This window comes from Antennarius striatus, chromosome 13 (assembly GCF_040054535.1).
Source record: "Antennarius striatus isolate MH-2024 chromosome 13, ASM4005453v1, whole genome shotgun sequence".
NCBI lineage: Eukaryota > Metazoa > Chordata > Actinopteri > Lophiiformes > Antennariidae > Antennarius > Antennarius striatus.
In genome coordinates, this window is record NC_090788.1 from 6,456,330 (window position 1) to 6,479,518 (window position 23,189).

A 23,189-nucleotide genomic window follows, 5' to 3' on the forward strand; every position below is an offset into this window, starting at 1 on the left:
AACCGTCTCCACGGAGTGAGATGGAGTAAGCTGCCTGTATCTCATGCTACAGTACACATTATCGGTGATCAATAAAAGGATGCCGTGTGTTTCCCTTTGATTCTCTTTGTGCTTTGGCTTAAGCAATAAAAGGGCTTATGTACTGCACAGTTCACCGGCGGACTGTAACTGGATTCTTCATACTCATACAGTCATTTCTCAGTGGCTTTAACAACAGGAAGCCATTGTTATCAGCAGGAGAGGCTTATAGATTCCACACAACACATCAACAGGTTGCCTGTGATCAAATCACAATGGACGTCTGTTAATTCAAGCTTTCGTTCTCCAAAGCCACATTGGACACTTGACACAAACACAACACTAGGATTATTTTGTCCTAGAAGAGCACAGGTTCCCCGCCATGTTGCTGAACTGCTGATAGTCTGCATATGTGGAAAAATCAGGAGACAGAAGTAAGTGTGACACTCATTTCGCTCAAGCACGGTCAACTTTTTAGACATATTTGACACCTTTTCAGTAATGTTTAAAATGTCTACAATCTCTGCACATTTAATGCAGAATAAAATCAACAAAAGTATATCTTTCCCCAGAGGGGAACACAAATCCAACACCACATAGTTCCACCACAAATTCTGATAACTTGTAATTAGTAAAAAAGATTCTGAACCATTATATGCGCAAATGAAAAGAGGTATTTTAAAATAAAAGTCTTAAAAGTGGTGTTGAAAATGATACCATGGAAACCAAAAGAACAAAAAACATTAAACATCTAAGAAGGCATCTGACAAGGGAGCTCTTTGGCATTTAACAGGACAAACACTCCATACTAGTTAGAGTTGAACATTTTTCAACAGAAGAAAAAAAAAAGTAACTTAAAAACAAAACGAAACCAAAAAACAAAACCAAACTCAAATATGAAAAGTCCTCACTCTCAGATGTGTTTGACATGCTAGACGGATTTCATGACAAAATATCAGCCATTCCAGGACAGAAAATACTTACAGATGTGATGGATGTACGGATGATAGAGCGATAGTTATACAGTATCTGTCCACATTATATTAAAGTTTTTTGTGAAGTATACTCCCAGTGAAGCAACAAAGGACCCTCCAGGTCTCAAGAAAGACTGATGAGAACACACACACTAGCTCACACAGCATTTGGTGATTTATTGTTCTGGTGTCCGGTGTTCCTTCAACAAAAATCTCTGGCAGCACTGCAGTGAAGTTGTGTGTATCCTGGCACAGAAAATTCCTAGATCACTTAAATCTCCATTATCACAGTTATATGCAATTTTATACGCTTTAGTCTGGCCTTTTCTTTATGGGATCCAACAACCTTGCCAAATCTCATCCCAATAATGTAAAAAAATCCATTGCCCAGACAGACAGAAGTGTTCCAGTTGAGTATATTGCCATTATTCTGTTTCTTTTGGACAGTAATCTCAAGGAAATACAGGGAATTACTTTGAAGATTGATAGACAGGAAGGAGGAAAATTATAGTCAATTTCAACACAGGGCCAAATGGCACATAGTTCAACTGCCAGCCAGTGTTCCTCCAGGGACCGAGTGATTGATTTCTCTTTGATAGAGGAGACACAGCAGAGCCACAACCCGACATTAACATCTACAATATCTTTTTTATAGGAGCGAGAGACATGACAGGACTTACTGTCACAAACAACTGCAATTTAAATGATGCTTAAAACACATTCATTGCACCTGATTGACAGTCTTACAAACAGATTCATGAACGCACAATCACGACGGATCTCTCTTTTTATGGCTATATTCATATTTCTGGCATAGCGCCATTATTAGACAGCACAGTAGAGATTCAGCAAATGGGGAGAGAGAAAGATCATCATGTCACAACAGTCCCAGGGGGTTGGGGGGGTTGGATGAGGAGTACTAGAGTTTTATACATCTTCTGGCACCAAGAAGATGTGCCAGAAGATGTACATACAGATTCAACAATTCTTCAGCTATTAAATACGTTTCTATTCAATCAGTCTATAGATTATTTGTGTTTCATAAATGACTTAAATAGAAATAAACGCTAAACCTGACAACTGGATGAATAGTATGTAAACAACAATCATTACATGGGGCTGCAAGATTATATCAATTATATTTAAATTAAGTAAATTACTAATTAAAGTAAGTCAACACAGGATCAATACATTTAAATACAATACACCAAAATTGTCCATAGGTGTGAGCATGTGTGTGTCTTTGTCTTTTGTGTGGCCAACGGATGAACTGGCATCTTATCCAGGGTGTATCCAACCCTTTACCCGCAGTAAATTGGGATATGCTAAACCTGCAAAGCAGATAAGTAGCTGTAGATGAGGAGATTGTTGATGTTCTATCTACCAGAAAATGAATGAATGGATGAATGGCACACCACATGTAGGCGTGAAAGTGCTGCTGCCACCGACTGTAACGGATATGCAAGTTAAAACGAGGGCGCTAACTTACATAACTGACTTCAAAACAAGCCTGTTTAACATTGGATTACACATGGAAATCAAACCCTGATCTCCTGCTTTAAAAGGCCATTATCTGACACTAGGGGCTCCTGAAAAGGTAGAAGTGCAAGCCATCACACTTTCCTGGAATATGTGCAAATTTGCTTCACACCAGAGTACACGGAAAAGAAAGTGTGCTTTTTAAGACCATTTTAGTCGTTACCACGACATCAAACACGCATCCATCTGTTTTCTGTAGCCATTCGTCCTGCGATGGGCTCACTGTTGGCGCTGGATCCTACGCCAGCTAACACTGGATAAGAGATGGGGTTCACCAGGTCAATATGGCCACTTAGAGAGAGACAAATGACCAATCACAATCCCATTCACACCTATGCACAATCTCGGATCATCAGTTCACCTTTACAGCAATTTTTTTGTCCTCACAGAAATGTCCCAGGTGGATTTGAACCCAGGGCATCTTGCTGTGAGACAGCTGGGCTGCCTGACTTTAAAGATATGAAGAAAAATAAAGAAATGGAATAACTCCCCCCGGCCTCTGGGAATTCTGGGATCTTATTTGTTATGGTATTTATAGATATACTGCATGGGACTCCTTCCTCTATCCTCCAACTAAGTGGCGGGATCACAATCTCACTCTTAATATATCTGAATAGTCTACTTAAATATGTTTCTGAAGACATTTGAGGTGAAATTCCAGCTCTGTAGACACAGAATATTGATCCATATTTAATGAGCGCTGTGAGGTTTGACAATTTGATCCGAGTTTAGTGAGCTGTGCAACGTTCTTTCTATTCCCAGCTTCAGTGAGAAAATGAAGAGACAACCAAAAAGCATAATGTTTTTGGGGGTTTTTTCTTTTCGATTTGTGCATCTTCCTTCCCTCTGCAGTCAGTCTGCTTTCAGATACTGTAAGCTTCAGCACACACTTGGCTTATTGTCTAACTCTGCAACTACTGAATCACTGAAGTGAAGAAGTTTAAAAGTCAAATCAAGTTATGGAGAATATTGGGATTCTCATAAACCTGGTCTTTTCATCCACATTGCACTGGAGATTAATGAACTGAACAGACCTCTGTAAAACTATGTAAAACCCCAACATCATCCTACATGCAATAACTACATAGAGATGTCATATTTCAAATTATCCTTGAACTGAGGCCAGTGGCAGTGACACTGGTGTGTGAATGACTTCCACTTCTGAGGAGCAGGTGTATGAATGTTCGTGTGAAAGGGTGAATGCTGTCCAGGGGCGGCAGTGGCTCAGCGGTAGAGCAGACTATCGACACCGGAGTGTGAGCTGACACCTCCCACAGTCAGCTCACCTCCCGGCCACTGCCGAGGTGCCCTTGAGCAAGGCGCCGTCCCCTTACAAGGTTCTCAGTTGGAGCACTACCTGAAGTGGCTGCCCTTCACTCTCTGCCTCCCCATATGCTGTGATGTGTTGTGATACTAACTGCTGTGATACTAACTACATGCACACAGGCCCCTTGTGTGTTTCAGGGGCCTGCACAAATACACTGTATATATCCTGCATGTAACACAAAAATCACGTAAAAAAGAGAGTGAAAATAGTAATTTCCCCATAAATTGGGATTAATAAAGTTCTGCTTCTTCTTCTTCTTCTTCTTCAGTGCTGTAAAGCACTTGGAGTAGTCAGTCAAACTAGAAAAGTCGAATATAAGTACAATCCATTTTCTCTCATTTTCCCTTAGTGTGCTGAAATAGTAAATACTGTAGAATTGTCGCAGAAGTCCTTCAACTCACAAATGGACACAAAAGGAGTGTGCTTCTCGGAGGAAGAGGCGAGGTGGAGAGCAGCAGCCAATAGCAGAGCAGAGGTAGAGAGAAAATGATCAGGCTTGAATGGAAATGAGGGAACGATGGGAAAAATGGGCAGCAGGATGGCACAGTGGGTAGAGCTGTCGCCTCACAGCTAGAAGGTTCTGGTTTGAATCTGTTCTGTGTGTATGTGTTTGTGTGTTCTCCCCGTGTCTGCGTGGGTTCTGTCCGGGTTCTCCAGCTTCCTCCCACTTCCAAAAACATACACTTAAGGTGAACTGATCTTTCCAAAGTGCCTTTAGATGTGTGTGTCTTTCGTGTGGCTTAGCGGTGCACGCGTGTTGTGCCCGGAGCGTACCCCGCCTCCGCTGGGATAGCCTCCAGCAACTCCCGTGACCTGCTGAAGTGGAAGCAGTGGATAAGAAGAAGAATGAAAAAAATGAATGATAGGAAAGGCTAATAAGGTGGTAGTTAAGGATATGTAGACGACTGACAAAATTCAGTCCAGGCATTAAAAAATGACAGCGTCTGATTGGCTGGTAATGGCAGGAAGGTTGCATCTCATGTCTGACAGAATATTAATGAAGCCTGTTATCTTAAATTAATGACTTCATTAAATTCTAAACATTTATTTATGAGATCATATTTCAATAGTGTCACATTTTAGACTAAATTTGGTTTTACTTACGTAGCTGGATATTTTTGTCTACAATTTACGTCAGTTTTTGTCCTCTACTGGTTTTACAGTCCTTCTTTTTATTTCACTGAATTCCGTCTACCTAATCAAATGACATATTTGCCAATTTGAGGCTACATTATTTCATTCTCCAATTTACTATATAACAAAAATCAATGAATTTAATATCTGAGGGCACAGGAATGCTTTTATGGAGGATAGTTGAGTCATTTTTATTTATGGAGAACAATTATGAGTCTGTTTGTGAAAGTCAAAAACCTGATTGACCTTGGATCAGTAGGCACCTTGTTCTGGAGAGCAGGACTACAGAATGCCTTAGATTTAATACCAAGACTTTCACCTGATGACCTGAGGGGCCCAGTCAGGCTATAATAAGTGAGCAGGTCAGAGATGCATGGATAAGCCAAACCATTAATGCTTTATAGACCATGACAAGTACTTTGAAGGTCGTTCTGTGTTTGAACTTGGAGTCAATTAAGTGATTTAAGCACTGAATGAATATGTTCAAATATTTGTGTACTTGTAAACAGAGTTGCTTACATGTGCAGACCTGCAGAGGTCCCATCGATTGCTTTGATAATCCTGCAAATACAGCAGTACAGTGGCCTAATCTACTGGAGATGAATGCATGAACCAGTTTGTAGGAATCACCCACACATAAGTGGAAAGAGGATGCCATGCTTTCCACCATGCTGTGTCTTTTAATCGGGTGGGCTGTTATTGGATAACAGCATGCTTCAGACAATGTGGCCCTGATTCCTCTGGCCTGAATGAAGCTAACAACATTATACACCAACGCCATGAAAAAAGGGAACTGTCATCTATGGCTGCATATCAATACCACACTTCAGTCAGCATCAGTTATTTAAATACGCCAGGGAAAATGTGTGCTGACCTAAGCCGAGCGAAAATAACACTGACGCTGATTTAGAAAACAATTCTGTGCACATTCATTTTTAAAACGTCCATCTTCATAAAGCCTGAATCTGTGCATCTCCTCAGGCCTCTAGCCTATTCCACATTTTTATTTAGAAAGATGAGCATGTCATGTTAGGGATGAAGAGGCAGCCTTTTCCCAGTCCTGGAAATGTGTTTTTGCTGGTTTTCCCCCAATCGATGGGGCTTTCTTGGAGGGGTGTGCACTGGTCCCGGGGGTACTTGTTTAGCTCATTTGTGCATTGTGTGTTGTTTTCTCGTAATCCTTGATACAGCGCATTGAGATGGCAATGATAGCTGTAGAATCACTTTGTGGGTTTTTTTAGCTCCATCTCATCAGTCTTGACTGCAACTATCTATTCCAACACCCTTTAAAGTTGCTTGAGAGGAAATAGCACACCTTTGCACCACCAGTTTAGGTTAAGGATGGTGTTGTAAACTCAGGCTCAACAAACTCCTTCAAAGTTTGAGAAATCTTCACCTTCAAACCCAAAGCTGATAGGAATCATGCCTTTATCTATAACCTTTGATATCAGGGCTGTTTGTTCTAACATCAAACTTACTTCCTGAGACCTTTCTTGAACCTCGTACCACTGGGTGCTTTGCTCTCAGATGATTGTGAGTAGTTGACATGTGAGGATCTAGTTATACCTGGCAGAGCTGACATCACACCTCACTTTCCCCTTGTCTTAAGACAGGAGTTAACAGCAAACTTTTGACAGCTGTAGCACATTTCTCCTGTTCTGCTGTGGAACAGAGTCATGCCCTCTTTACAGGTGCCTTCTGATAATAACAAGTTCTTCTTCTTTTATTGGTTGCAAACAGCTTGCATATGCATTAGCACCACCTATTGGCAGTCTCATTACATTATTCCCAGTCACTGGTAAAATAAAGGTAAAGAATGATATAATGATAAAACACATCTTATTAATCTTATTATTATGTCATTCTTGCTCAAATTCATTTTTTTTTCAATTATACCTCTTTTCACAAATTGAACAACTACATATGATTATTTTGAAATTGTGCTACATTCCTACTGGATATAAAAATTCTCTCATTATTTCTACACAGTAATATATGGCGCAGGTTTAGTCTTGACGGGTTTGATTTAGTGCTCCTGACGATATATGATATCATGCCAGAAGGTTATTTCCCCAATTAATGTGCAGAGATATCACATGTGATGCATGTCATTATGAGCAGCTATCTTTTTTAAAATCCACACTGTGGGCATTGTGAAGATTAGCCAAATGTTTGATCAATGACTTTATTAGTAATCCGCCCCACTCTCAGGTTATCAATTATCCCATCATGCTTTCCTTCGTACATGCTGTTCACCTTTCTCTCCTGGGAGTAAAACCTGTGTAAGACTACCAATGAGCTGTGAAACCTGTACCAACCCCAATTACCTTTAGTGCTTTCCAGCTTCTGCAGCTCTGAGGTGTGAAACTGTTCTAGCACTTTATTGTGCTACACTTCACACACTACATTAAGTCCCACAAAATTTTAATAAGCAAAGAATCAAACTGCCACTAAAAACATAATGCATTTTCAATATTTAAGACACTGTTAAATGGTGACTGTGGTGAGCCTCTCTTAGGAAAACAAACAGGAGTGGCTCGTTTTAAAGGAGAAATAAGAAATATGCATGATGTGAGTTGCATAAACTGGCATTTTTCATTTTGTAATCTACCTGTGCCCAAAATACCCAAGACCTTTGCTCGCATTTTGGGAATATGAGTCAATTATGTAATAGGTCAGGCTGTAGATGCTTGCAATGACCATAAAGCAGTCAGCAACCAAATAAGTGTTGAAAATATAACTGAAGAAGGAAATTCAACCTTGTCCCAAAATATATTTGGCATTATTAATTTTAGTTTAAATTGGACTAAATCCAGAGTGTCTGTCTGCTTTAAGTTTCCTACAAATAACAAGATCTTTTATTCATGCTTGCATATTGTAAGGAAAACAAATAAAACAAAACTGCGGATATGTACGAATTACAAATCGTTCCTCATGATGTTGACAATAAACAATGTGAAAAACATTAAATTTCTTTTAAAACATTTCCTTTTGAGGTTTATTTTCGGGAGAACATATGTTCTGGGGTTGTCATGAAAACTAAACAAAACAAACTGGAAGAGAAAAATAATCAGCCTCTCTGCTTTTTATTTTTAAGATTGCCTTTATAGCCATGTAGAACTTTAACTTTAAGAATATAGTAAATAATTCAGCATTAAAGAATATATTACTGTTAAAAACAGATCCAAAACAAAAGAAATTACCACATGGTAAAAATGAGATGCTCATTGAAGTACTCAAAAACTGTTTTTTCAGAAGGGAGACTGCAGTGCTTTTCATCACACAAGACAAATTATTATAAAGTGTGACATAGGTTCCATAAGTCTAATAATATGAGTTTAACAACATGGGGCGGCAGCAGCAGCGATGGATGTGTCTTCCTCTTTGCACCGTGTGCTGGTTCAGAAAATTAGCATGTTGGCCCCTGGGTCAAAACAACAGGTGGCTCTCAACTGAAAAAGTCACTTCCCATCATTTGGTTGTCATGTTCATATGAAGTCTTCAAATGTCTCAATTACTGCAGCTGGCATTTCCTAATGGTTGCTGTGCAACCAGACTGAACCAGCTCTGCTTTCTGGGTGTTTCTGCCCTGTACATGAATCACACTATGAGCTGGGGAACATTGTGACCTCTGTAACAAGTGGAAAGTAATTAAGCCCTATTTTGAGAGTATAATCTTTTTTATTCTGAAAGGTTTGGAGAATCTGGGTCACATTTTAAAATTCTGAATTTAATTGGGCTTTCAACAAGGTTGAATTGGTTAATGCAGAACACAGGAGTTCACCTCTAAATATTTGTAGCAAGAACCTCCATCTGTTTTGTTCAGAAGGCGCTGAACCGCTCAGGCATTGCGGACAGGAGCTTCCTGAATTTTAAGCACATTGCTGTATTCTGACAAAACACACCGATCAGATGCTCCAGAACTGTTTACTCCCAGAAATTCAGAAACCCTGGTGAGATCAGGCCATTAAGGCCGTGACTTAGAAAGCACACTTCAGTGCAGTACCTGTGACAGCCTGAATCGCTTTCCATTACATCGCAGCAGACCTGTCAATCCCCACAAATGTGCGTGATGTTATGTACATATGAACACCTTCTGACTTAACCAGCAGAAAAATAAAAGAGATAGAAGAATTCAGCAGGAGAAAAAGAAACAAAGGAGGCTTGAGATACAGTAACACCCCTCCTCCTTACTAGGTATCAGCATCAAGATCGCAAACCCACATTTCGGTTCTTGGAGTGACGCTGCAGAAATCCTTCTGAGTCCTACGCGACTTTCAAAAGTGTGCCTTGTTATTGGCCTAATATTCCAGTTCCACTCCGATTATACAGTTAGCTTCCTCTCTGTGGAGATAGTGGGACACTAAAGGCAGACGTAGCGTATTGGGGCTCCAGTGAAGGCTGAGCGAGTAGCCCTCAGGGCGAGTGAGAAGCAGACATTTCTGGGACACTTAATGTTACAGAGCTGGGTAATTGGACCACTGGATATACACGACATAAAGTATGGGATGCCTAGGGTATAAAATGTCCTCTGTCTAGAAAAATCATAGATTTAACAGTTTCTGTAAGCATTTATGCTCTACATTTTCAAATACACTAACAGCATGGCTGTAGGGACAACCATGGTGGATGGACGGTCCTCCAGTGGGGTTCCACAATAAAAAATAATGTAAAAAAGGATTAAAGGGTTGTTAGGAAACCTAACAAACTACAAGAGGGATACATTTCCCCAAGAGCAACAAGCAAGGTGAGAGTTTTAACTTATTCAGTAAAAGTTTTAATGCTTTCACACACAGATATGCACAAGATGATAAATCCTACAGAGGTACTGACTCCTCTGGCAGCATCATCATAGTGAGTGGAATATCTCACCAACTAATAAAAAACAAGAAATATTCCATTAACATGGAATAAGATAAACACATCGTTCACATCATCAGAACCCGCCGTGTTTGATTATTGTAATGCTAACAGCGCTAAATGTACATTCAGAGGCTTTGTGAAAAGCCGCAAGCCTTTTCAAGGCTCCTCATCAACACATATCTTTCAATAATTCACGTTATTTGCTTGCTAATCCACCACAATGTAGATGAGGACCATTATCATATCTTGCAAAGCTCAAGATGTGCTAACATCTTGAGCTTTGCAAGATGTTAGCACAGGCAACATCTTGCAAAGATCAAAGTCCTTCTGTGCAGTCTCACAGATCTGTAACCATGGCTGCAGACCCTTTGTGCTAGCATCTAAAAATTCAATATACCAATATCAATATTCAGTGTTATTTGATGTTGAGTTCACAGCAACCTCCAGCTGAAGCCATGAATGCACCAAACAACACTTCCTGAGCGCAATGCGGTGCTACAGTGTATGAGAGACTTCCTCTAGCACCCTCCCTCCAACACAACCATATGGTTATCTCCATCCTCTAATCCTTCAACTCGGTCTCTCTCATTCAACATGAAACACAGCCTCAAATTTCTAAATAGCTTTTTTTCTCTTTACAGTATCAAGCTCATTAATTCATGTAGCTTGTCCTTTTTTAATGGAAGCAACAGCTGACGCTTTACTTTGGAATGAGGACAGAATCTGGGGTTAATTTTCTGCATCGCATCTAAAGGAAATATAGCATTGATAATGGTATATTACTTTATTTAGAAAAGCAATTTGAGAATAAAGCTTATTAAAAATGGTTTATTAAAGGGTCATTAAAGAATCTGGAGAGACATAAAGCAGCCATGACAAAGCATTGATGCAATAACAATATGACAACGGGAAGTAAACAAAGTTAAGAGATCCCTTAGCAGGCTACAGCTGATTTCTCTCACTTTATTTTAATGACTGGAAAGCTACCCCATATTAATCTTTTAAACTCTGGTGAATTGTCTCAGACAAAGTCTTCTATTTGGTGAACACATCAAGGAAATGTTTTTAAAAAGCTTCTTTCCACCTCTGAAATACCTCCAGGATTAGTCATCGCCTCCCCTTTAACTGACCTAGAAAACTGGTCCATGCTTTTGTTTCCCAGAACTGTTTACTGCAATGCTCAACACTCCGAGGCTGTCCTGCTCCACACTCAGAGAACACATCCGACTCAGTGTGAACCCACTAGCCGGGAAACTGGTGAACCAGAAAACACAACGATACGACCCTGACCTGACCTGCTCTGCAGTTGCCTTCATTGGCTTGAATGCAAACTCAAGCGTGTCTCCAAAGCCCGTATTTACTTAACAAAAATATCGCCAAATGGCTTGACCTGCAGTACATCACACAATGTAAAACAAGTTCAGCTCTGTCCCTGTGAGAAACATCAGTTCTTTATATCCTCTTAAGTCTAAAAAAAAAAACCCCAAACCCCAGTGTCCCCTGTTTTCGAAACAGGCACACATTCCCCCCGTCAGATCTATTCATTTAAGTCCAGAGTCAGGACCGATTTCTTTGTTGCGGTCTACTATTCACATTTGCTTGCTGTGCGGTATAATCGTTGGTTCGGTCCTCTCATTTCTCCAGGGCTGACCTTTGTCTAAATGTGTGGATGTCCTCCAAACCAATATATTAGCTCTACACTTCTCACGAAGCAGAAGATATGGAGGGTAAAGAAAAATCTGTAATCTTCACATTCCGAAAACATGTATTCAGACATAAATTGTGTTGCACAAGATGATGAGTTTACAGAGATGCAATTCTTCTGGGAGACTTCAGTCTGTTCGTCTTTTGAGGAACTCTTGAAAGGAAAGGACTTTATGCAGTGCTCAGCAAGAATATGAGTAATGTTCATGGGATTCTGAAAACATTGATTTAAAACAGATCCAGTTTTGTTTGGTCAGTGAATATATGATGTTACTTTGATTATATACATGGGATCAGTAAAAAAAAATGCAGCTACTCTGCATACATTGATCACCAGACAAACATGTGAGTGTGTGCTGATGATCTGTGGATTGGAAACCCCTGCCATGACCTTGCTTACTGTTCGGGACTAAAGCCCAGGTGGGTTGCCCGGTCCTACAAAGACATCATGAGTTCCCCTGACTGTACATGGTGACATTTGTATTGATTCATGATGCTGCCAAGTGGAGCATGTGAAGAGAATAAAAGATCGAGCCTCGAATTGAACCCTAAGAGACTCTAAAGGTGAAATATGCTGAAAAAGATGAAGTACTGTCTACTGTCAAAAAGAGAGAACTCTTATTTGCACACAATGCAAACTCAACATTATGTGGCAGAAATGGTGTCATAAAGGATTAAGGTGTTTATCAAAGATCTCACAAGTACAGTTTCTGTACAGTCAGTGCAGTATAGTCTCTGTGTCTTTCTGTGCTCATTTTGTTTCTCTGCACCATTCGCATCTCTTACTGGTCATTTTTTTGGCTGTTTTGTCTTTTTTCGTACTTTTCATTTTGCATTTTTTTTGGTTTTGTTTTAAATCCTGTTTTGTGCTTTGTTTGGCTTTTACTTTGTTCCTCCTTCTGCATCTTGCTTTGAATAACTAATAGCCAAGCACAGACCGCAAGATCTTTATGGCGACATACAGCAGAAGAATGGTCGGCCACCTTCGTTGGTACCATTTAGTACTTATCATGACAACATGAGGTATTTACAGATCCATCCCAAACTGCTTGCAGACTCATTGGAGCAGCTACTAGTAATGACATTACTGTACTAGTTTAATATTTAGGGTGATAAATCTGGATCATTACGTCGCTACTTTACCAATAGCACAAAAACTGTCATAGAGCGGAAATTGAACTTGCAATGCAGACATCCCATTTCAACATGTCTCCACATCCAATCTCTCATCCAGACCTGCTCAGCCTTCTCACTGCAAAGCATCACTAAAGCAAGCTTCTGCACCACGTCAGTCTCAATTGTGTTTACATCTACTTCCCCATGAGAGATCACATGAGGTGGCTGGCTGTTCTCTGAGACACGATAATCTTAAGAATATCCTGTGGTCTGTGAGGTGTCATCATTTTTAAATCTTACAGCGTGTGCATGTTTGAGATTAGAAAGGGGAAAATGTGTGCATTTTCTCCGCATGTGGGTGATGCAACCAATGCACATTAGCAGTCTGAGCCTGGGTTTTAGGTGTTTGATTGACTCTCCAGCAAGAAATGCTATCTGTCACTCAATCAGAGGCTCAGGTCCAGTAGACCACAGTGGGGTTCAATAATCCATCATACCAAAAGGGCCAGATCAGCTTTTCACTGCGGTGACAGTAGGAGGACAGGCTTTCTGTTAAGATAAGTAAACTATATTAAAAACTAAATATGGAGGAAATGTGCAATTGTAAAATACATATAAGCCTCTGCAATCTCAAAAATTTGTTACCTTACTTCATTTTACGTGTCCTTGGTTGCACATAAAGATTCATAGACAGATACTCATCCAAAAAGCAAAAGCACCTGTCAGTTACCTCAAGTTCAATGTGGTCAATATGCAAAGGTAATTGACATTATGGTTTGACAACTATCAATAAATAATGTTGGCTGCCTACTCAGATTGTGTGAACAGCTGGAAAATCTCATAAGCTAAATAGATTGACATTGACAACATGATGCAAAAGGTTAGACTGGTACTTGATGTGCGGCTCTCGAAGCTTGGGAGACAGATTGGAGCCATTTGATCAGTATATCAATGTATATGTTATTGATCATGACCTGAAAACATCGATTGATTTGAAGTATCTCTGAAAAGAGACCATAATAACTCCGTAAGTTGCGTACAAGTGGTGGTCATGAACCTGAATGAAACAAGACAACCACTAACAGGAGAAATGGATATGATCACCACTTTACAGTGTAACGCTCTTCATGGATTCTTACGTGTGTAGCTATACCATGACACCCAATTGGTTTCTCTTACCCACTGTTAATTATCTCAAAGTGAACCAGGAGATCTTCATCCAATCCGGTAATGTTTGAGTCTGACAGCCTGAAACAGAAACTATACCACAGAACTTTATGCGAGGAGACGAGACGAAGCGGCCGTGAAGTGAGACCAAGAAACTCAAATTCTCCAAAACCCACTCATCATCAGGCCTTATAGACTGTCAGGCACGCTCAGCGCTGAGCCGGTGGAACAACCCAGTGCTCCGAGCGGCCAATTAGAGCAGCATGATCAAATATGTCAAATGTTGGATCCCATACAAAGTGCAGTCTGCAGCATCTCCAGCATCTGCTGGTAGAAGGAGGCCATCAGGGGCTCAAAATGGACTTCCTCCAGAACTTAGGTTGAACTAAACAAATTGCCTTAAATGAGTTTGAGGATTTTGTTTTTTATGTTGATACAAATATTGTTTCATTTGGCTCTGCTATGATTAGTGAAATCTAATAATTAGTGAAATCTAATAATATCCAACCAGTGGTATTCAACACCACTTAGTCATCCACTCTTAACACCTCCATCGAAAAACCTTATGTCATGTCATGCTTATCCATCCATCCATCCATCCATCCATCCATCCATCCATCCATCCATCCATCCATCCATCCATCCATCCATCCATCCATCGTCCATCTTCTTGTACACAAGATGATCTCAGTTGTCTCCTTCATAGCCACTTGTCCTCCTTGCGGGTTACAGGTCTTCTGGAGTCCATCCCAAGTCCATTTCAACTTTTGATTGTGATTTAATTAACTAGGAGGAACTATTGGGTCTTGGTGAAAACATAAATCTTCTCATTAAATGTTCAGGTCACTCGATTTAAACAGCTGCTTCTTTCTTTTCACAGAAATCCTTAAAGGTAGAAAGAACTATAGATGGTGGCCACAGGAAAAGTAAGAGGAGATTGGTTTCTTGTGTTAGTTTGTTGGTTCTATATATGCTACATACGCTGTCCTTTATTGATTAGATGTTGCTTGCATCATGTCTCATATTCCTGTGTTCTCTCCTCTGTCTAGGTGCTGATGATTTGCACTGATGGAAGGAACAGCCATTCCCCACACACCTCCAACTCCTGGCCTGTGAAGCTGAAGAAAGCCTGAGGCCTGACTAAGAGTAGCAACACTTCAGATTTTTCCTTGTTTGTTGTTTTTCAAAGCAGCCTTATTCTGGGGATTTTTGTCTGTTAGGTTCAGACTGCTTTGTCGTGATCCGTCTGTGTGGGCAGGTCTGGGTGGTTGCTCTTTTTTTGCTCATTTTGATCAGCCCATCAGCTCTATTCGTTTTCTTCTCAAGGTTGGGTGGTTTATTGGTTAAATTGTGTTTTGTTGAATAAATGGAAAAATGGCCTTTTTAGCTGAACCCTGACTCATGCTGGTTCTCTATCGTCATTTTATTTTTATTGATAAAACTTCACTGGGGATTGTAACACAATTTCCAGATTGAAAGCATCCATTCCAGAATATTATTAATGTCAAGTGTAAAAAAAAAAAAGCTGAACTTAATGTTTGTACGACATAGTTTCAAACATTGTTTTAACCTACTGTGAAACTAAAATTGTGAAAAACAAGAATTCTTCAATGACAGGATGTTTAAGTACATTTTATCTATAGAAAACACAAAAACAAGTAAAAGAAATGTTTTACAGATGGGAACAAGCTGTTCTCACTCGTAGAAGCCATGAATGAGTCTCCACATGAAGAGTTGGGAAAAATACAGTTATTAGAGACATAAGAGACTATTAACTTGAGTACAATAAGAACCATTATGAAATGAAATTGTGTTATTTTCCTGTCCATTGTTGCACTTTCATCAGAGTTAAACCATGAAAAGTAAAAAAAAAAAAAAAAAATTCAGACAAATGACCTGCCAGGGTGTGATGACTCATGGACATGACTAAAAAGAGAAGCGCAGGGAGAATAAGGGAGGATATAAACTCACCATGTCTGTGTCTGACACCGGCCCGAAACTTGTCACGTAGATGTTTGTCCTCACTTCTGTTACGCTCTCTGAGAACAGACACAACAAGGACCAGGAAACATTACAGCGCACCCTGTGTACAAAAAGCTTCGCTGCAGCTCCGTCTGTGTTAAGCTGATTGTTTGTGTACATGACAGTCAAGTCTGCCTGTTGGCATTTAACTAATCCGCTTCACACAGAAACTCAGTCGTAATCAAGGGTTAGACTAACACTTCAAACACTGAAGATTTATTCGTGCTCAGTCAAGACTTTGGGCCCTGGTGGATGACTAAATACCTGGACTTTAACTGTGTCTGCGCATCATTTTGTCAACTTTGTCGGGCCACAAGCTGAAGATTTAGAGATCGCACTAGACCAACAGATATTTCCTCAAAGTAAGACATAAGAATTTCAAGACAGGGGTGGGTTTTAGCATCCCAACTATTTGGAGGAGGAGGTTATTTTTAATGTTAATTTCAGAGCAAAAATGTTGCTGTGAACAACTTCACAAATGGTTTAGTTCTGTTAAACTAGCATTGTTTTGGCACAAGCTTATTTTTTTCCCTACCACAGCATAAAATCTGCTTTGAGCGAGGCCCCATTCTGTATCTTTGGTGAGGAGACATCCCCTTTGACCCAAAGGGATTTTTTAGTTGGCAAGCTCCAAAATTGTTTGTTGTCGTGGATGCTCCCAAGAGACCGCTGGCTCAGGATCGAAATTCAGCAGTTCAGCATTACAGACGGAGGTCTGTGTGTATTTCAAATAATGGACCCATTTTTTTGCAATCAAAATCACATTAGAAACGAATCATGACATGACTTTTACAAAGCTTGCCTGCTCCTTTGTGGCTGTGTATGTATTATCACATATCAAGTTACAATAGAAGCTCACTTATTGCGTTTTATTGTAATGGATATGCAATGATTTTTTTTTTTGATATTTGTAAAAATTATCCCATTAGCATCTGCAAATGTCAGAAATGACCGCATGCATTCAGATGTGGTCATTTTTGACATTTTCAGACGTTGATCGAATTTCACCTTTCACAATATCTGACGGTTGCAAATTTGATTTCCATCTTGCTATGGCTTTTGCCATGCTTGTCGCATCATCGGGAAAAAGGAACATCTAAAATTCAAGAAGCAACAGTGAATTTGAAAAGAAAATGGCTTAATAGTAATGAGGTTATCAATCTGTGCAGCATGATAATTTGCATGTCAATAAATGTTCAAATACATTTGCCAGAAAAAAGTCCACTTCAAGAAAAAATTATGAATGTTTAATCAATGTTTCCCAATTTTAAATTTTGTTCAATACAGAATAATTTGCAGTGGAATAATTCAAAGTATTTAACTCTTAACTTTATTCTGAAGCCCTGTGTGTTCAAACTGAAGGCTAAACAGGTAGAGACAACATTATCAGAGACCGCATTTTTTGTTAAGATATTAAGTTTCTACACACTTCAATAATTCAGATAAAGCGATAAGAAAGGCATGAAGTTGAAAGTCAAGACAGATCAAAAACAGCCCTCCACACTGGGATGAATCAGCTCCTCCGGGCCGATGTGTAAAACAGGCCCTCGGGCCAATAGTGAGACAAATAGCTGCTCCCAGAGGTTCAACGGGTAGACTGATGAGCCCTTTCTCCAAAATTGAATAGATCCTCGTCTGTAACCGCGCCCCAGATCTAAGTGACCACCCACAGGTGAAATCTCCAATCCTTTAGCAAAAGGCCCCCCAGAGAGAGACGATCTACTCCCACATTAATCATTCCTGTGACACAAATAGCTCTTACAAATATGTGATTATCACAACACCAAGTCAGCAGTTTGCATGGCAGGCACAGGCAGGGTAACAAAATGAGTTGCCCCCTTTTTGTTTACAACAATGCACTAGAGCATACGGCAAAGCTAATAGATGCCGAAAATGAAATTAAATGGTTTTTCCCAGTTTCTATCCAATCTGCTTGTCTGAGACGGTCCCACATGACCGTGTCTCAGCAAGACGGTGGCTGGGGAGGGCAGGGGGTGGCCAACGGGAGAAAGATTGGCAATCTGGGTCTTGCACATGTAGAAGCTGCTAACACTGAATGAGAATGGCCAACTAGAGTATCTGTTTCCAGGTCGATTGGTAGCAAGTTTTGCAGCTTTATTCAAGAAAAAAAGTCTGTAGAACACGATCCAACATCTTGTAATTATTCATTACATATTTTGACAAATTAAATGAAGGAATAGTAGATCAGTCTGCAGCACAAAACGCCTGCTATTCCGTTCAGATGTGGCTTTTCTTGTTGGATTTGGACGTCTTGATTGTTTATAGCTTTGCTTGTATTTTCAAACAGACACAAAAACGTATCAGATCAGGCTCTTCTGAAAAACATGGAGTCGTTCCCTCAGCAAACACTTTTCAAATGTGTTTCCTTTCGGATGACTGCGAGAGGCGTCAGTGTGCAGGCACTTTTGGACATCAAACAGTAAAAAATTCAGTTCATGATTTGCTTTCCTACCCTAAAGTAAGAGGGACCGGGTAAAAAGAGATCAGTGCCACGGATGGATCAAGCCATCCAAGAGAGAGGATGGAAATGGTTTAACTTGGCAAACACTTAATCGCAGGTTAGTTGATGAGTTTAAGAAATAAACTGCACATCTTCTGACCGAGCCTGAAGAATTCAACTAATGGAAACGTTGTCTTGGTGATATGTAGACTGTATGTAAGGTGCGTTCACTTCAAACGAAGTAGAGCAAAAAGATGCTTGCTAACAGCTTTTTTTCTTTGTAAATACGTATGTGCTAATCTTATAACCAATCAGAATGGCTTATTATGGTGGCTTCTACCAGTTCCTTCTACGTTTCACTGCACCACCACAGGTTTGCACATCCCGTTATTGCAGCACAAAAGACCCAGTTGTTCAGACCTAACCGTCTCCTTGCCCTGGGAGATGTGAACCTTTGCACTGAGCAGAATATGACATTAATGTCTTGTGCCTGCTTCCTCTCTGGTTGCTGTCACAGAGTCCAGGTCATCTTGTCTGCTGGTTCTGGAGCCTGGTAGCGACGCTCGTGGCTTCAGTGGCGAGCAGTAGAGCAGAAATGACCATTCCAGCTGGCTGACTGAGAAATGGCAAAGCCTGTTTGAGCATGTGGGCTTGCTGTTATGCAGCGTCTTCTCCTCTGAGGGTGAATATTTGGATGACATGGCACGGGGGGATTTCAACTGACATATGTGCTTATTTGCCATTTGGTCATGATTGAACAAAAGACTTTACCCAAGGGACAGAAGATTTTGTGCTCAAATTGACCTGACTTGATTGTGCGTCTGGTGCTGTGTGTATCAGGTACTACTATGTCTCCTAATATCCCCTGGCTAGGAAATAGGGTTACAAAGAGCACAATTTTAATGGTGGCTGTTGCAGGAAAAGAATTTCAGGTCAGCTGGCAAAGAGGTTGGAGGTTTCCCCCCCCGTTCTGTTGAAATAGAAATATTCTACAATTAATTCTAGAATGTAAGAAATAATGACATTGGTGAAGGTTATATGACATTTTATTTTTTCTACTAGCAGGCACCACTGACTAGAGTGAATTGATTCAGCCACTAAATGGCTTTGCGGGCCACTTAACTTGCACAAATAATGCAAAAATAACGATGCGACTTTAGGGCACAAGGTGAATATATCTCTATGTGTGCTGCCAAACAAATAGCATTTGAGTGCTCTGCCGCTGATTGCACATATTTAAATTAAGTGAAACATTAGGCACAAAATTAGACTCTTTTGATGAAAATGAGCCTCATTGCAAAAATCAGTGTTACTAGCCATATGCAGTGAGGGTAAACATAATTTGTAAGAGTTTGTGTGAATTGAAGCATATTTTTAAGGGCTGTCATGATGAAATTTAACCACCAAAGACTTAATATTGATTTGATCGTACTTACTGTGCACATATCAATAAAATAGCCATACTAATCACTCCTAACTGAAACTCTCACGAAAGTTAATTAAAGAAGACTTTCATCTTTCTGCCTTTTATAAATACGGTTTTCACTGTGGCCCAAACCTCTCCATATCACCCGGCAAAATCACCAGTTCATCATTTTACCAGCCTCATCAGTCCCAGCAGAGTGATCAGCCCCCACTTCCACCAGGGTCTGGACTCTAATAGGGGATTTATCTTTTAGTGCTGCTCGGGGCAGATACTCTTCAGTCACAATCTCCCTGAAGATTCGATGAGAATACTCTCTTTTTTACATCTTACCTGTTATAATAAGCATCCATATTTGCCTTTTTCTCTCGTCTCTGCTGATTGAAATGAAACGTAGCATAACTTCAATCAAGAAGACCATTCTTATCTGTCATTTACATCACACCTACACTTCTCCTGCTTCCTCGTATCAGCTAATTAGAGCCATTAACTCTTTTGTCATGATCTCCTAATCCAGTCTTACCTTTGCTATTCTTCTCTCTGTTGCTGTCGGCTGTCCTTTAGGTATTTGTGTCATACAGTAGCTAATATGAATAATTTTACTAGGCTGCAGATCTCTATGGGAGTGCATGGGCTAGAATATGATTCATCATTTAGATGAGGCAGATAGTGGGATTAGTAAAAGTAAGCAGTAGAAATTTGCTCCTCAGTGTTTATACAGAATTTTAAAGTGACTTAAACGGCGCATCAGATGAACGCAAAAAAAAGAAAAACATATTATCCAGTAGAAATAAAAAGCAAAAAACTGTAAAACAATATTAATTTTAGTGCCTGATAGTTATGACAGTTATTACATGAGAATGAAGAGTCTTGTGTGCAGATGTTTATCTCACATGCAGCGTTGCTTACCTCCCAGCCCGGGACGTAGCCTGTTGTCGTATCCATCCAACAGCCTGTCTAGGATTCGGGTGAAAATAGTAATATTGTCTTTGCTATCATCAGGCAGTGGCTCTCTGTGTCCAACGACAGCCCTGCAGTCAGAAACGGAGAGAGGAAGGTAGAGTCAACAGAAAAACAAAACTAAACCGTGAATTACAAATTTATCACTCTATTGATCTGCCGATCCCCTGTTCCACTTCTAATCCTGGACATACAGGCTTAAATGATGAAAGTATTAATTAATATAAGGAATGATTTATGGATTAAAAACAACAGATACAATTTGAATGTAAATGATTCCAGTGAGAATAAATCATTTTGCAATGAAAGTTGATTCTGTTCACAAACTCAAACATTTAATTAAAAGAAAAAAAAAAAATCACAATATGTTAACCGGTTGTGTGAAGAACTTTCATCTTCCTGTTTAACAATTCACTTAATTTATAATCTCAGGGTAGCATCGACAACTACATGAATATTTATCCAATATTAATTAATATGTGATAAATGAATGATCTTATTAATGAGTCACACACACACACACACACACACACACACACACACACACACACACACACACACACACACACACACACGCACACACACACACACACACACACACATACAGTGAATTTACAGTAATGAATTATTTTCCAATAAGCAAATGGAAAATTTTGCTAGATAATTCATCATTTGCTCATCAGCCACTGGTTACTCATTTACGCTTAATAATCCCCTTGAGAACAATATTGTGGCGAGATGAAAAGGCCACTCACTAACACTGATGAGTTAATGAGTACTGTATTTAATTAAACTTCAATCCTCTGAGGAGCTGACCTATAATATCCAAGTAGTCTCTGTCAACAGGCGGCCTGTGTCCTGATGTGTCATCATACATGCAGCAGCACGCTGTTAAGTTTAATATTTGACGAGTAACCTGAATTTTGTTTCATCGAATCTACAAACTCATCTGCTACACTGCTGGTTTTTCTAGCTGAAGTTAAAGCGTGTATAATAAAAGCAATTAAATTGGTTTGAAATGGACAAAAAAAGAGATTACCTCATTCTCTTGGCAAACACATCATCATTCTGACATTTGTACAAATGACTTCAGCCTAGCTAAGTGGCTATTATGTGAACGTTTGTGGGTAAGAGATAAATATCAATTAAAAAACACAACTCCCTCATGGTTCAGTGGTGCATGGCTTAATAAACCAGGACATTGAGATTTATGAAGCAAACAAAGTTGTGAAAGCAGCATTAGCAGCAGCCCAATAACTAGAGGGACGTTCATCTGCCCCGGTACCGATGATCACATTTAGATGCTCGTTCGGCTGGAGGACAAGAACGCTGGAGGACTAACCAGTGACTCATCTCTTTAGAAGACTTCAAATTTTCAGAAAGTAAAATCCCATTTTTAAGGTCAATCTACTCAATAATTTTCATTTTTGATGATCACTGTTGTTCCTGGATTCAAAGCGCCTTGATTAAAAGTGCATTCAAACATCCATCATAAATTCATGTTGATAACATTTTCTCAGCGATGTGTGTTTACATTCTTTACACTGTGATTATATTTCCGACTGCAGCTACAAAATGAAACCTAACTGCAAGCTGCCTTTACGACTTCTGAATGACAGAATAAGAGGGGAGCTGAATGAGCTGTTTGAGAGAGCTGCAGAGGACTGTGTGCGAACTTCCAACTTCTCAGAGCGGTAACTCGACGTGAACCTATTATGTGGAAGAAAGAATCGATCACAACTTCCAATTGTTTTCAAATAACTTTCTCATCGAAACACTGCTCTTGTTCAACTTTTTACGGATGCATCGGCTGCTCAAGGACTGTTTGCTGGAGTATCAAAGTTGATGTCACCATGGTAACCATAGGTGAGGCGAGAATCCGTGTTTCAGTTTGTGGACAGAATGTGTCACGTCAAGGCCATCCCCTTCACATACTGTATGTCCTAAAACTGAGGATTTCTTTCCCAGATATGAGAAAAATCCACAGGAACCTTCTTTTTCCACAAAAAATATTGTGAGAGAAGGAAAAGCATCTTCAATTCTGAACAACTTTATTATTGTTCATTATTATTTAACTTTTATTTTGATTGAATGTGCCTTCATTTATTACTTCTTGCAATCACAACAATTTTTTTTTATCTCACTACAGCTTTTACTGCAACCAGTATTTCTACTGCTATACTATATAATAACTCCTACTATACTACTACTATTACTAGTATTACAACCACTATTACTACTCCTATCACTATTACTACTACTATACTATATTACAACTACTACCATATTACAACTACTATTACCACTACTAGTAGTACTACTCCTATTACTACTCCTACTACTATTACTATACTATATAACAACAACTACTACTACTACTATTACTGCTATACTATAGAACTACTATAGTAGTATAGTAGTAATCCTCCTATTACTACTACTACTACTACTACATCATAACTTCTGCTACCAAATTTACCG

At 39.6% G+C, this 23,189-nt stretch overlaps 1 protein-coding gene across 1 annotated transcript in view; it reads right to left on the reverse strand.

Moving 5' to 3' along the window:
* The window catches only part of gabra3 (gamma-aminobutyric acid type A receptor subunit alpha3), an 83,692-nt gene that overhangs the window by 21,324 nt on the left and 39,179 nt on the right, over positions 1-23,189 (reverse strand). The window contains exons 3-4 of the mRNA XM_068331793.1: positions 20,658-20,779; positions 15,814-15,881 (exon numbers count right to left, since the gene is read on the reverse strand). Of these exons, the coding sequence (XP_068187894.1) occupies positions 15,814-15,881; positions 20,658-20,779 (190 nt within the window). The remainder of the gene's footprint in view (positions 1-15,813; positions 15,882-20,657; positions 20,780-23,189) is intronic.